Below are 15378 nucleotides of genomic sequence, written 5' to 3'. Positions count from 1 at the left end.
GCCAAGCTGACATACAAAATCTAACCATCATGGTGTCCTAAAGCAACACCAATTTATTTATTTTACAGTTCTGAGGTCAGAAGTCCAAAATTGGTCTCACTGGGCTAATGGCAAGGTGTCAGTAGGGCTGGTTCTTTCCAGAGGCTTTGAAGGGAGAACCTGTTTCCTTTCATTCTTCAAGTTCTAGAGGCTGCCTGTATTCCTGGGCTTGTGGCTGCTTCCTCCACCTTCAGATCACATCACTACAACCCCTGCTTCTGTGTCACATCTCCTACTACTGACTCTCATCCTCCTGTCTCCCTCTAATAAGGACACCTGTGATTGCATTGGGCCCACACAGTCAATCTAGGATAATGTACCCATCTCAAGATTCTTAACGTAATCATGTGTGCAAAGTCCCTTTCTTTTGCCATGTAAAGTAACATATTCACAGGTTCCAGGGACTAGGTTGTGAACATCTTCAGGAGGCCATCACTCAGCCTCCCATCCTCTGCATTTTCAGAATCCCTGTCATGGAGCACTGTTCTTTTCCTCTGGAAGCCATGGGAACGGACCACTTTGTGATGGAGGATACTTATGATTCAAAATGTTTAATTTAAATTCCATGATTCATAAGGTTCGGGGGCTTCCTTTGTTAGCATTTTCTTAAAAACAGGAGTAGAGAATTCTAAAAGGCCACTAAACACTGGAGCGATGGAGAAATCTGGAAAATAAGCCCTTTTGGAACTCGGGAAGAAAATGAACTGGCATTCTTGACTGTACCTCTATTATTTGGAAAACAGTTATTTTTTTTCTTCCAGTTTTATTGGTATAGAATTGACATACAGCACTGTATAAGTTTAAGTTGTAGAACAGAATGATTTGATTTATATATGCCATGAAATGATAACTACAGTAAGTTTAGTGAACATCTATCATCTCTTATAGATACAAAAGAAAAGAAAAAGAAAAAAATATTTTCCCTTGTGATGAGAACCCTTAGGATTTCCTCTCTCCCCCCCCTTTTTTTTTTTTTTTTTTGCGGTACGCGGGCCTCTCACTGCTGTGGCCTCTCCTGTTGCGGAGCACAGGTTCCGGACGCGCAGGCTCAGCGGCCACGGCTCATGGGCCCAGCCTCTCCGCAGCATGTGGGATCTTCACGGACCGGGGCATGAACCCGTGTCCCCTGCATCGGCCGGCGGACTTTCAACCACTGCGCCACCAGGGAAGCCCCAGGATTTACTCTCTTAGCAGCTCTCATATATAACATACAGCAATGTTCATTGTATTGATCATGTGGTACATTACATCCCTAGTGCTTATTTATCTTATAAGCGGAAGTTTACACCTTTGACCACCTTCATCCAATTCCCCCTCCACCTACCCCCTGCTTCTTATAACCACAAGTCTGAGCTCTTTTTCTATTTTGTTTGTTTGTTTGTTTTTGAAGTATAAGTGACCTACGGCACTATGTTAATTCCTGTTACACAGCATAGTGATTCGATATTTTATACATAACAAAACGATCAGCACTGGAGAGCAGTTATGTTAAGTTACAACCTTAACACACTGCATGTCATCACCAATAGTGAGTCTAACTTCCTGGGAAAGGGTGTTTTCTTCCAGCTCTGTTGAAAAACATTTCCTTTCCTGAGGGTAGCCAAAGCTTAAGGTCTGGGTGTCAAGCTGCTAAAAGATGGGGACCACCAAAAAATTAACTCAAGGCTTAAGATGTGAAAGGAAATGAGGGTGGTATGAAAAAGATGATTCCTCCTTCAAATACACTTACTGCCTGGCTGGGAAATGAAATACTTTTGAACCGATAAAAAGCCAGCAATGCAGAGGTTGAAGCTTCAGAGTTCCACCCAGTTACCCAAGCTACAAACCTGGGTGTTATCCTTGACTCCTCCTTGTCTATCATTTTTGCATCCCTTTGTGTCCTTAATGATGCTAGACTCTTTCCCCCGTTTCTCTGTCTCGCAACAGCGGCCTCCATTCACACTCTCACCTCTTCCCCTGGCTATCTCCCAGGGTCTCTTTCTCTCATCTCCAGGCCCCCGGTCATCTTCTCAGATCCACCCTTGACCTAAGATAGAGTGAGATTTCCACAAAACAAGTCTGGCCATGCTCTTCCCTGCTGAAAGGCCTTCAGATGCTCCCTGTAACTTTTAGGATAAAGTCCAAACTTCTTAGGAGAACTTGCAAAGCCTTTTCCACATCAGCAGGTGTCCCACCGCACCCCCCACACCCCCCTGCCAGCTCACCTGAGCATGTCCTGCTTTTACAGGACTCTGTGCTAGTGCCTGGGGCCTTCTGGTTACCTCCTGCCTACTCATTCTTTGAGACTCAGGTTCTGCCTTCTCTGGAAGCCTTTCTAGATTTCCCGAGGGTTGGTTCCGGATCCTTCCTCTGCTTGGCATGTCCCAGTCATAGTGCACATGACCACTTCTGTCATGCATGACCCAGTGCTTGGTAAGCAGCTTGGCACAGAGTTGATGTTGACGCCTCTTTATGCCAGAGTCTGATAGTAGAGCATAGCCCAGCCTGTGTCGGAGGGGTGCTGGGCTCTCAGTGACCACAGGTGGGATTCCTCTTTACCTGGGTCTCTTGCTCTGTCTCTTTCTCTTTTTTTTTTTTTTTGCGGTACGCAGGCCTCTCACTGTCGTGGCCTCTCCCGTTGTGGAGCACAGGCTCCGGACGTGCAGGCTCCGGACGCGTAGGCTCCACGGCCATGGCTCCACGGCATGTGGGATCTTCCTGGACCGGGGCACGAACCCGTGTCCCCTGCATCGGCAGGCGGACTCTCAACCACTGCGCCACCAGGGAAGCCCTCTTTCTCATTCTTGTTCTTCCTCACTCCTTGCTTTTGCTCTCAGTCTCTTACCCTCTTTTGTTCTCTCTCCCTCTCTTACACACACACACACACACACACACACACACACACACACACACACACACACACACACACACACACACACAAACACACACACACACCCTCTTTCTTCAACGCCAAGCAACCCAAGAAAAGAAGCCGTTGGCATGCCTAACTTTACTAAACCTTAACTGGGAACGCCAGGTTTTCCAAAGGTCTCTATTCACCACCCTCAGTGGTGTGCAGTAACTGGGCTCCACCCCTCTTAGGACTATACCATCGTCCCCCCTTATCCATGGGGGATACATTCCAAGATCCCCAGTGGATGCCTGGAACCGTGGATAGTACCAAACCCTATATATACCATGACGGGAGGGGGGAACTGTTGTATTGAAGGGCTACAGTTTTCCTTAATCACTGGGGTCTGGGAGAAACAGAGATGCTCTTCATACTGAGGATTCAAGGGATCCTATCATCGGTCATCGACTCTGATTTGGTTTCTTGTTTCAGGTCTCACTTTGTTGGCCAGACTTGCCCTGATACAGAAGTATTTTCTTTCCCTTGCCTTTATTGATAAAGCACAGTCTGGTTAGAAATCACAGATTTGTGAATGGGCTTGCTATGGGTACCTGTGGAATGTGGAATTTATCATCATTGCCAGTGATTCCTTTTGGGGAAGCTGTTTTAATGGAAATATCCCTTTTTCGCAGACACGACCATCTTAACGGGGATGTACTTGGTAATTTTGCATCATCCAAAAGGGCCTCCCACAAAAGTAAGCCCTTGCAGACTGTCCCAGGTGAAAGCCCTCCTGTGGCTCCTGCTTGGGAGAAGACGGACAAGCTTCAGTCATCAGAGCCTTCCTTGGACACGAAGAGGATGGGAGAGAAGATCAGGCCGAAGTCTGGCCTCATTGTCCGAGGCATGATGGCCGGGCCCATCGCCAGCTCCCCACAGGTGGGCTTGGTGCTCTTACTATTATTATGAGCATGGAAAGTGAGGACCGGGCAGGGCTTAAGGGGCTGCCTGGGTTTATCTGGGGGTACCCCACGAGACAGCTCAAGAAGGGAGGATCTGCATGGTAGATGGCTAGAACACTGGCCTCTTTTTCCTGCCTGGCTCTACTGTCAGCGCTCTGGGGCCATGGGTGGGCCTCATCACCTCCCCTGCCTTTGGTTTAACTATCTGGTCAACCAGGTGGTTACCAGGTGGATTCTTTTGCAGGGTGAGAACACATCTACCCAGCTTTATCTTTGCCATTCAGGCATGGGGGGACCCATCCCGGTCTAGAGGACATATTTTTAAAAAATTTTTTAACACATGATAGTGAAAAGGGAAAAAGAAATCCCAATCCTTATAGTTTTGTTTTGTTTTAAAAAAATTCTAAAAACTTAACACTGATGTTTTATAGTCTCCCTTAAGGAGGGGCCGTGGTAGGGTCCCATCAGGTGGGAGACTAAACCAAAGGAGAGAATGAATGTAAAAGGGGTTTGTAAAACAGAAGAGAAACAGAAAAACAAAGGAAGGTCAAATGCCGAACTCAAAGTAGAGTATATCAGTCAAATCAGGGAGCCTAAGCCAACCAAAAATAGGTCATCTGTGTCCACGCTGGTCCCTCCACCCTCACGTGTGGGTGTGGCTGCAGATGGCAGCACTGCTCTCCCAGTTCATCTGGAATCAGGGCAGCAAGCAGTGGACCTTCTCCCTGCCTCAGCCCACGTCCTGTGAGATTTTCGGACAAGGTCTTTGTTCCTCTTGGCCATAGTCTCGTTTGTTAGACCAGGTGTCTAAGATCCCTTCGAGATCTGGAATTTCAAGGCTTAGTGATGGTCATGCAGTTGGGAAAGGGAAAAGTATTTTAATAGTCTTTTCAGAAAACTAGGGGTATTTTTTAATATTACACCGAACCTAGACAAGTTGTTTCTTTTTTTTAATCCAATTCACAAGGCTGGCTGTTCCCTCAGAAACAACCTGCTTTGGGTCTAGATCAAGTATAGTTATCTGTCATTGTTCTGTTGATTAAAAACATGCACAACCTAAAAGTTAAGAATTACGTTTTATTTGATGGACTTGCTGAGGACTTAAGCCTGGAAGACAGCCTCTCACATAACACTGAGGGACTGCTCAGAAGAGGTAAGGGAGGAGCCAGGATATACAGGAGTTTTTGCAAGAAACCAGCTAGTAGGAACATCAAAAGATTACTGTTAATTAAAGAAAAACAGGGACTTCCCTCGTGGTCCAGTGGTCAAGAGTCCAGGCTTCCACTGCAGGGGGTGTGGGTTCGATCCGTGGTTGGGGAACTAAGATCCCACATGCCGTGTGGCGTGGCCAAAAAAAAAGAAAGAAAGGAAAAAAAGAGAAAAACAGACATCTCAAGTTAATGAAGTTAGCACTTTTCTTTGTACAGGAAGATGCAGAGTCTGAGTTCACTTAAACTATTCCTTGAATACGCACCTTATCAATGGAAGAAAATGTTGCCTGCCATTTCAGTAAACAAAGGATGTGGCGGCCATCAGCCATCACACTGCAGTGGCCTGAGGGTGAGCCCTGAGGGAACGCAGGGTAGAAATAGGATGCCGACCATCAGACACTGCAGCCGCCACCAGCCCCCGCATAGTGCACCCTGAGGAGACTCAGGATGTGAAAGCACAGGATGCTGACCCCAGAGAGCTGAGGTGCGCATCAAAGGAATGATTTCAGCGAGCCCTGACTTTTGCATCTTCTCATATATAGAAAAGTACTAAATTCCTTAACTTGAGATATCTGGTTTTCTTTTTCTTTTTTTAAAAATTTTTTTATACAGCAGGTTCTTATTAGTTATCTATTTTATACATATTGGTGTATATATGTCAATCCCAATCTCCCAATACATCCCACCCCCACCCCCACCCCCCCGCTACTTTTCCCCCTTGGTGTCCATATGTTTGTTCTCTACATCTGTGTCTCTATTTCTGCCCTGCAAACCGGTTCATCTGTACCATTTTTCTAGGTTCCACATATATGCGTTAACATACGATATTTGTTTTTCTCTTTCTGACTTCCTTCACTCTGTATGACAGTCTCTAGGTCCATCTACCTCTCTACAAATGACCCAATTTCGTTCCTTTTTATGGCTGAGTAATATTCCACTGTATATATGTATCACATCTTCTTTATCCATTCGTCTGTTGATGGGCATTTAGGTTACTTCCATGACGTGGCTATTGTAAATAGTGCTGCAGTGAACATTGGGGTGCATGTGTCATTTTGAATTATGGTTTTCTCTGGGTATATGCCCAGTAGTGGGATTGCTGGGTCATATGGTAATTCTATTTTTCATTTTTTAAGGAACCTCCTTACTGTTCTCCATAGTGACTGTATCAATTTACATTCTCACCAACAGTGCAAGAGGGCTCCCTTTTCTCCACACCCTCTCCAGCATTTGTTGTTTGTAGATTTTCTGATGATGCCCATGCTAACTGGTGTGAGGTGATACCTCATTGTAGTTCTGATTTGCATTTCTCTAATAATTAGTGAGGTTGAGTGGCTTTTCATGTGACTCTTGGCCATCTCTATGTCTTCTTTGGAGAAATGTCTATTTAGGTCTTCTGCCCATTTTTGGATTGGGTTGTTTGTTTTTTTAACATTGAGCTGCCTGAGCTGTTTATATATTTTGGAGATTAATCCTTTGTCTGTTGATTCGTTTGCAAATATTTTCTCCCATTCTGAGGGTTTAGACAAGTTGTTTCTTAATGTGGAACCTGAAACCGTCCCAATGAACTTTTTCTACATATCAGTTTCCACTGGTTTGTCTTGAACTTTGAATGACTCTGTTACCACTGCATGGTTTAGTAACATGATGCATTGGGTCATGTGGAAATTATTGGTTTACTAAGTTATATGGATCTTCTGAACGTTGACACATTTCAATATACAAAAAAAAAACACATAAAAAGTTGCATTTGTTGATGTCACTACTCAACTTATCAGAAAGTTTTTGAGAAGCCCTCCAGTTCACAATGGCAAACACAAGTTTCCCCAGATTCTAATTTTTACCTGATGACTTGTATTTTATCACTGGCAACAGTGTATCATTTATGTTCCTTGATGTGACAGGCTCAATTTATTTTCAAGAAAATGCCTGCCAGATACTCAGGACTCAATATTCAAATACTGAATAACCGTAGTTCATCTGTCAGTTGTTCCATGAAAAAACTAGCAAGTTTAGCTCACAACTCAGATGGCTGCATAAGTGCTTCTCCTGGTGACAGCCTCATCCTCTGCATCCCGCAGAATGTTTATATATACCTCCCATTTTGTCACACAGACTGTTAAAGAGATGTATAACATAGGGTCAAGATTGAACACAATTAATATTCGTTCTGCTTCAGCATGGACATTCTTAAGTGAAATTAGCATTTCACTTATCTACTTTTATTGCAAGTGATGTTAATACCTTGAGTACCGGTAAAGTTTGGTGCTGCTGCCTTGATTCGTGCTAAGGGCCAGCCAACAGTTTTTCGCACCAGTGCTTTGCACCATCAGTACAAATGTGGACACAGTGAAAAAGGCAAATCATGTTGTATTATTATTATGAAAATAATTTTGAGCTCCCTGAAAGGGTTTGGGGTTAGACCTGTAAGGTCGGTGGACTGCACTTTGGGAACTGGTGGACCAGATGAACACTAGGGTCCTGTCCTATCATGACTTTCTAATCATCAAGTCTGTGCGGTTCAGACCCCTTCATAACTGAGGGGTAAGGAAGATGGCTTTACTGCTGAGAGATTGCTGCAAACTTCTCCCCAAAGGAGAAGTGATTGTTCTTGGAGGTGTTCTTTTCCCCTGGAGTATCTGCATGCCGTGAAGGACGCAGAGGTGGAATTTCCCCAGGTATTCTGGAAGGTGTTCTGTGGGCCTTTGAGTACCTTGGCCATGCTTATTGGTTGCTCAAGAGAAAAGAGCAAGGTTGCTAGGTAGTGCATCATTAGGTATGGCATATAGATCAGCTCTGCACTTTTGAAGAATGAGGAAGAGGCTGGGTTCCCTGCCCTTGGCTGGAAGTTTGGGTCTCCTTGGGAATGTTGACTAATGTTTTCCTTGTTCTGTGGCAAGGGATGCCCTGGGTGGCTTTCGGAGGAGGTTTATAGTGCCTAGTAATTTCCACCAGGAGGGAATATGGCAGAATTAGCTGTTCTTTTTCTGGCACAGGCTTTACTATTTGGCCCAGGATTATTTCTGGAAATGCTGAGAGGTCCAGAATTTTAAACCCAGGAAGAGCCCAGCAGGTGTCTTTTTGTCCCCTACCCCTACTCCTCTACCTCAGATTGGTAACACCGTGAGTTCTCATTTCATTGGTTAATGATTGATAGTGAGAGAGGACATTTCTGTTGACGCCTCTGAAATTCCTTCATTTCAAAAAGTAAGCATTGCTTACTATGTATAGGTCACTGGGCTGGGAGCTCTGGGGACACCAGAGTTGAAGGAAGAATGGCCTCCATCACCTGGTCTACTGGCAGGAAGGGTTAAGGCCATATGTAAGTGGGGACGGGGGCAAAGATGCATAGCAGTAAGTAATATTTGCTGGCTGCTGTGCAGGGTTTGGCTCTGTGATGGTGCCTTACGTGGGTCTGGGTCTCTCCTTTGGTCCTCACCATGGTCTTGTGGGAGATCGGCACTGTAGGTCCCCAATCCCTCATCCAAAACCTTTGAGCAAATGTGTTTTGGAATGTAGATTTTGTTTTTAAACTTCAGAAGGGAAATACAATGCATAAACCACATACCACAGAACGCCTGCAGTAGGGTTTGGAGTAGCACCCCATAAATAAAACATTTCTGCAGCAAAACATATGAGTATTCACACTTAAAAAGGGACCGCAATGGAATTCCCTGGCGGTCCAATGGTTAGGACTCTGTGCTTTCACTGCCGAGGGCCCAGGTTCAATCCCTGGTCTGGGAACTAAGATCCCGCAAGCCACATGGCCAAAAAACCCAAAAAAAACCAACAAAAAAACCCAAGAATGCAAGCAACCTACCTCATAAGAATGAAAAAGAATTTGCCATGGGATTCCAAAAGAAATGGTCATTTTTTAGGGGTTTTGGGATTTAGGAATTATTGATAGCAGGTTGTGGACAGGTTATATTGCAGGTGGGGCAGTGAGGGACAAAGAAGTTCAATGACTTGTCACAGAGCACACGGCTGGCAGGGGGTGACACGGGAACACAGGTCTGACCCTGGAGTTCTGTGTAAGGGGTATGAGGGGGGGACCAAGGCATGCTCCTGGCATTTATGTGGGTGGCGTTCTGTGAAAGCGTTACAGAAGTGGTAGCCCCTGCGTGTCTCCTCAAAGGGTGGGTAGGATTTTCGGAGAAGGAGTTGAGGGTGGGAAAGACTTTCCTGGGGGAGGGAAGATCATGGGTAAATGCTTGACGTGGGATATTTTCTCCCCTCCCTCCAAGGGGATCCTCACCGCTGCTTTTGTCCTTGCTCTTTTCAGGATTCCCTCCGCAAACGCTCGCTGAGGCAGTCCCTGGCCTTGAGCAGCACGACCCAACCCCACGAGGAGGGGAGCCTACAAGCGCCCGAGCTGTCTGCTCACACCCCAGCCTGTCCCCCGCCTGTCCCGCAGGAGGGCCCGGCTTCCAGCACCTCCTCCACCCCCAGGAGCACCCTGGGCCTGCTCAGCCCCCTGACCTTGGAAAAGTGGAGAGCCTCGCCCAGCAGCCCTCCTCCCCTGCCAGGCAAAGGGCTTCCCCAGAGCGGGAGCGGCCGGTGGAGAGACCTTTCAGAGGACAGCCCAGCCGTGGACAGTGGCCTAGAGGCCGACAGGACCGCCTTGAATTTCTCCTTGTCCAGTGGGAATGCCCAGACGACCCAGGAGAGGCTGGAAAGAGTGTTCAAACGGCAGGGGAGCCAGCCCCCGGCCCTCAGGTGAGTGTGCTGTGCCCAGGTGATGGTTTTCGGAGAACCGTCCAGTCCCGAGTGGCTCCTTGGGCTCTCCGAGCGAGACTGTGAAGTAGGGGAGGTGATGATGGTCACTCCACCGGGGAGAAAGCAGCCCAGAGTGCACACACCAGGAGGCTTTGCGAGGGGTGTTTCTTTGGCCCTTCTTACTTCTTCTCAAGGGTCAGCCTGATATGGTACAAGAGATGCGTCGAAGCCAGAGGTATGGTGGTGAATCAGTTCCCACAAGGCTCCTCTGGGGCAATTTCTTTTAACCCTATCCTAAGCCCTTCGCTTTTATTCTTTCACAATAGACCTTGGTGATCCCTACACTGATTGGTTTTTGAATGTTAAACCAACCTTACATTTCTGGAATGAACCACCCTTGGCTCTGACGCATTATCTTTGTATATATTGTTTGATTTGACTTACTAATATTTTGTGTAGGGTTTTGTATATAAATTCATGAGGGAGGTTGGCTGGCAAATTTCCTTTCTTGTAACAGCAGCCTTGTGAGATTTTGGTGTCCAGGATATGCTAGAAGTGGTCCCTCTGTTTCTTTATGGTCTTGAAGTGTTAGTGTGAGATTGCTGTTATTTCTTCCTTAAATATTTGGGAGAATTTTCTGGAGAAGGCTTCTGAGCATTGAGTTAAAAGGTTTTAAATTGTGGATTCAATTAAAAAATTTTTTTAATTGAAATTTTCTATTTCTTCTTGTGTCAGTTTTGGCAAGTTGTATTTTTCCAAGGAATGTAACCACTTAATTTATATTTTAACTTTACTGATATAAAATTGTGTAGTTATACACAATTTTTTTTATTGGAATAAAATTGCTTTACAATGTGTTAGTTTCTGCTATACAATGAAGTGAATCAACTATACGTATACCTATCTCCCCTCCCTCTTGGACCTCCCTTACACTCCCCCCCCATCCCACCCATCCATGTTGTCACAGAGCACCGAGCTGAGCTCCCTGTGCTATATAGCAGGTTCCCACTAGCTATTTTACGCATGGTAGTGTATATATGTCAACCCTAATCTCCTAATTCGTCCCACCCTCTCCTTCCCACCCTGTGTCCAAATGTCCGTTCTCTATGTCTACGTCTCTGTTCCTGCCCTGCAGAGAGGTTCATCTGTACCATTTTTCTAGATGCCACATATATGTGTTAATATATGATATTTGTTTTTCTCTTTCTGACTTACTTCAGTCTGTATGACAGAGTCTAGGTCCATCCACATCTCTACAAATGACCCAATTTCATTCCTTTTTATGGCTGAGTAATATTCCATTGTTTATATGTGCCACATCTTCTTTATCCATTCATCTGTCTTTGGGCATTTAGGTTGTTTCCATGTCCTGGCTATTGTAAATAGTGCTGCAATGGACATTGGGGTACATGTGTCCTTGTGAATTGTGAATATCCTCTTATTGTCCCTTTAAAGTCCGTAAGATCTGCAGGGATGTCTCTGTTTCCATTCCCGATACTGGTAATTTGTGTTCTATGAATTATATGCTTTTTTCAAAGAGCTAACTTTTGGCTTTGTAGGTTTGTTTTCTAATTAATTGATTCCCACTCTTACTTTTATTCTTCCTTTCATTCTGCTTTCTTTGAGTTTAATTTGCTATTATTTTCTATTTTATTTTATTATTTATTTCTATTTTGTCTTAAATTATTGATTCTCAGCCGCCTCCTCCTCCTTCTTGTTCTTCTTCTTTTTCCTCTTCCTCTTATTCTTCCTCCTCTTCTTCTTTGGGCATTTCTTTCTTTCTTTTTTTTTTTTTTTGCGGTACGTGGGCCTCTCACTGTTGTGGCCTCTCCTGTTGCAGAGCACTGGCTCCGGATGCGCAGGCTCAGCAGCCATGGCTCACGGGCCTAGCCGCTTCGTGGCATGTGGGATCTTCCCAGACCGGGGCACGAACCTGTGTCCCCTGCATCGGCAGGCGGACTCTCAACCACTGCGCCACCAGGGAAGCCCTTTGGGCATTTCTGATTCTAATTTTTAGGGGATTCATGACTGCTATTTCAGGACTATTTTCAATATTTCTTACATATAATTATTAATATTGAGTACTACCATTAATTGAGAGTTTACTTAGTGCCTGATACTATACTAGGCACTTTTCATATATTATTCTATTTCATACTTGGAAAAACCTGCAAGGAGGTATTATTATTCCTCAATTTACGGATGAGGGAATACAGACTCATAGAGGTTATCACTCCCAAGGTTTCCTAGCCAGGAAGTGAAGGAGCTGGGATACGAACCTAGGTGTTTCTGAGTCCAAAGCCCATCATGCCTGTAAGCACCATCCTGTACTAGTTAGGTAATTGTGTTTTTGTTTGTGTGTGATGTGTATGTTTTAAACACTAGTAATTTGCTTGGAGAATTTCTGCAGGGGTGGGTATAAGAAGTATTAGGCATCCTGGTTTGTAATACTGGCTTTTTAAGTCATTTACTGTGCGCCTAATATGTGCCAGGCACTTAGGCACTGGTAGTGCAAGGCAAGCTAAACAGATACAGTGTATTAACTCCCTTTGTGACCATAGATAAGCTGGGCCTACTTTGCTTATACGTTTTGTGACTATGTTATTTGATGCATATACACATAGAATTCTTATAGCTTCCTGTCGGATAGACTTTTCTATCATTATGAGATCTCTCTTCATCTCTAATAATGCTTATTGCCTTAATGTCTATTTAGGTATAGCTACTTCAGCTTTCCTTTGATTAGTGTTTTCATGGTATATCTTTTTTTCCATCTTTTTATTTTCATCCATTCTGTAGCTGTACATTTAAAGGTGCCAACCAAAAGTCTGTGCGGTTTACCAGGATCCTTCACCCTTTTAAAAAATAATTATTATAATTTATTTAAATTAAAATAAAGCAAAAGAAAACAAAACCAGTTTACCCATTTCTCCCACCTTCTACCCACCTCAGCTTTCTTCTTTTGTAATATCTTTTAAGGCTACAAATTTCCCTCTAAGTAATGCTTTGTATCCCAGAAGTTAATAAATTATATAATCATATAATTTAGCTTAAATGTTTTCTAATTCCCATTGTGATTTATTCTTTTGACCTGTGGGCTATTTAGACATGTATTGACTAATTCACAGCATTTGGGCTATTCTTCTGGTTATCTGTTTGTTTTTGATTACTAGCTTATTTCCACTTTAGTCATAATATATTCTGTATGATTTCAATCCTTTGATATTTGTTGAGATTTCTTTATGGTCTAGTATATATTTAAAGCTTATCTCTCATAACCAGCATATATGTGGATTTTTAAAAATCCAGTCTGATAATTTTTTGTTTTAGTTGGAATAATTATTGCATTTATATTTTCCTTTTGCTTGAAGAACTTTCTTTAGTATTTCTTTAGCAGGTATATTACAATAAATTTTTTTTTTTCAGTTTTTGTTTGGTAATGCCTTTATTTTGCCTTTATTTTTGAAGGATATTTTCAGTGGGTATAGAATTCTAGATTGGTGGCTTATTTTCTTTTCAGCACTTTAAGTATTTAATTCCATTATCTTACCTTAGTCTTTCATTATCTCTATTGATAAATAAGTTGACATTTTTTATTACTACTCTTTTGAAGGTAATGTGTCTTTTTTTTAACCTCTGACTGCTTTTTAATTTTTTTTTTGCTTCTTCTCATTCTTTAATTTTCAACAGTGTTACTATGATGTGCCTAGAGGTGGTTTTCTTTGACATTTCCGTTAGTATATGTAGAGCTTCCTCAGTTTGGGATTGATACCTTTCATCAGTTTTGAAAATTATTGTCTATTGTCTTTTCCAATATTGCTTTTATCCCATCCTTTCTTTTCTCTCCTGGTACTCCAGTTATACATATATTACTACATATTTTCACTGTTCTATAGGGTTTAAAAAAATATTCTTTCCTATGTTTTCCATCTTTTTCTCTCTCTGTACTTTAATCTAGATATTTTCTCTTGCTCTATCTTCTGGTTCATGTTTTTTCTCTTTTGCCGTGCTATTAAATATATATAATAATATATTACTTTCAGTTATTTTTCAGTTTTATAATTTCTGTTTCTTTGTAAAAAGTAGATATCAGTCTTTTGTGAGATTCTTCATCTTTTATTTTCTTGAGCACATTATTCATAGTCATTTTAAAGTTGCTGTCTGGTAACGTCCATATCTGGATCACCTATAGGTCTATTGATATTGTCTTTTTTCTTTTGGGTTTTGATAATTTCATCCTGTTTCTTTGCATTTCTGATAATTTTGATTCAATTCGAGACATTGCATGTGAATAATTGTAGAGGCTCTGGTTAACATTACCTTCCTCCAAAGAGGATTTAATTTTCTTTTGGTAGATATTAATCTTTTGTTAGTTTTAGACTTTGTAAAATATCTTTTTCTTTGTTGGACAGAAATTCTTAATTTTGGCATAATTAATCAATCTCTCGTGTGACATACGATTTGCATTTTTGCATTTTTTCTTTATTAAGTCTTTTCTTTCCTTTAGGTTTCCATGGTATTCTCCTGTATTTTTTCTATTAATTTTGTAATTTTAGCTTTCACATTTAGGTATTTAATCTTTTGTATTTGTTAGGTTGAAAGACTCACTTTTATTTTTCTCCATATAGTAAGGCAGTTTTCCTAGCACCACCTACTCTACAATTTGTTCTTTACCCCATGTCTTGATTCTTTTCTAATTTCCTGTATAGATTGTCCAGCCAGTGCAATAACAGTGCTGTATATTCAGAACTTCTTCCCCATTCCTTTTTCTAACTATGATTGCTGCAAAATTGCAGAGACCTTATACAGGAAATCATCAGAAATCATAATCCATCCTGGTGCCTTTTAGGGTATCCACAGAGACACTCTAGAGAACAGCCTTATCTACTTATTAGTTTTTAAACTAGAAATGGTGGGACTGGCTTTACATTAAACAAATATATATATATATATATATATTTGTTGTTGTTGTTGTTGTTGTTTGTTTGTTTTTTGGTACGCGGGCCTCTCACTGTTGTGGCCTCTCCCGTTGCGGAGCACAGGCTCCGGACGCGCAGGCTCAGCGGCCATGGCTCACAGGCCCAGCCGCTCCGCGGCATGTGGGATCTTCCCGGACTGGGGCACGAACCCGTGTCCCCTGCATCGGCAGGCGGACTCTCAACCGCTGCGCCACCAGGGAAGCCCTAAACAAATATTTAATATATATATTTTAAAAGAATCATGACCATCTAACAATATTTTAAGGTTGCAGGCATGCACAAAATATACTAGCTCTCTCTTGTGTCTCATTGGTCATGACCATAGCTTTTATTACTGTGGCTTTGTAGTTATAACCTGGTATCTTGGTAGGGTCAGTCCCCTACTTCACCTTTCTTTCAGGATTGACACAGCTATTTACAGATCTTTATTCTTTATGTAGGCCCTTTTGCCTGTTCACCCAACATGTCTAACTTATTTCTACAAGAGGGATAACTGGTTTGTCCCTTTGCCTTTGTAAGTCCCAAGGCCTTTGTAAAGGCCTTGCTCTCAAACCATCTCCTGAGTGTCTCTTTCTTGTCAATCAGGTGTTTTATACTCATAGTGGTTTTCTTTGACTAACTTCACCTCCACCCACTCACCT

The 15378-nt window shown here is 42.7% G+C and overlaps 1 protein-coding gene across 1 annotated transcript in view; it reads left to right on the top strand.

Moving 5' to 3' along the window:
* The window catches only part of MINDY4 (MINDY lysine 48 deubiquitinase 4), a gene marked incomplete at its 5' end in the record, with an annotated part of 112682 nt that overhangs the window by 10404 nt on the left and 86900 nt on the right, over positions 1 to 15378 (top strand). Inside the window, 2 exons of the mRNA XM_082661752.1 lie at positions 3562 to 3808; positions 9325 to 9758. Of these exons, the coding sequence (XP_082517878.1) occupies positions 3562 to 3808; positions 9325 to 9758 (681 nt within the window). The remainder of the gene's footprint in view (positions 1 to 3561; positions 3809 to 9324; positions 9759 to 15378) is intronic.

This window comes from Grampus griseus (genome assembly GCF_964374135.1).
Source record: "Grampus griseus genome assembly, chromosome: 9".
Classification (NCBI taxonomy): Eukaryota; Metazoa; Chordata; class Mammalia; order Artiodactyla; family Delphinidae; genus Grampus; species Grampus griseus.
This window is presented reverse-complemented; position numbering and strand designations above follow the sequence as displayed.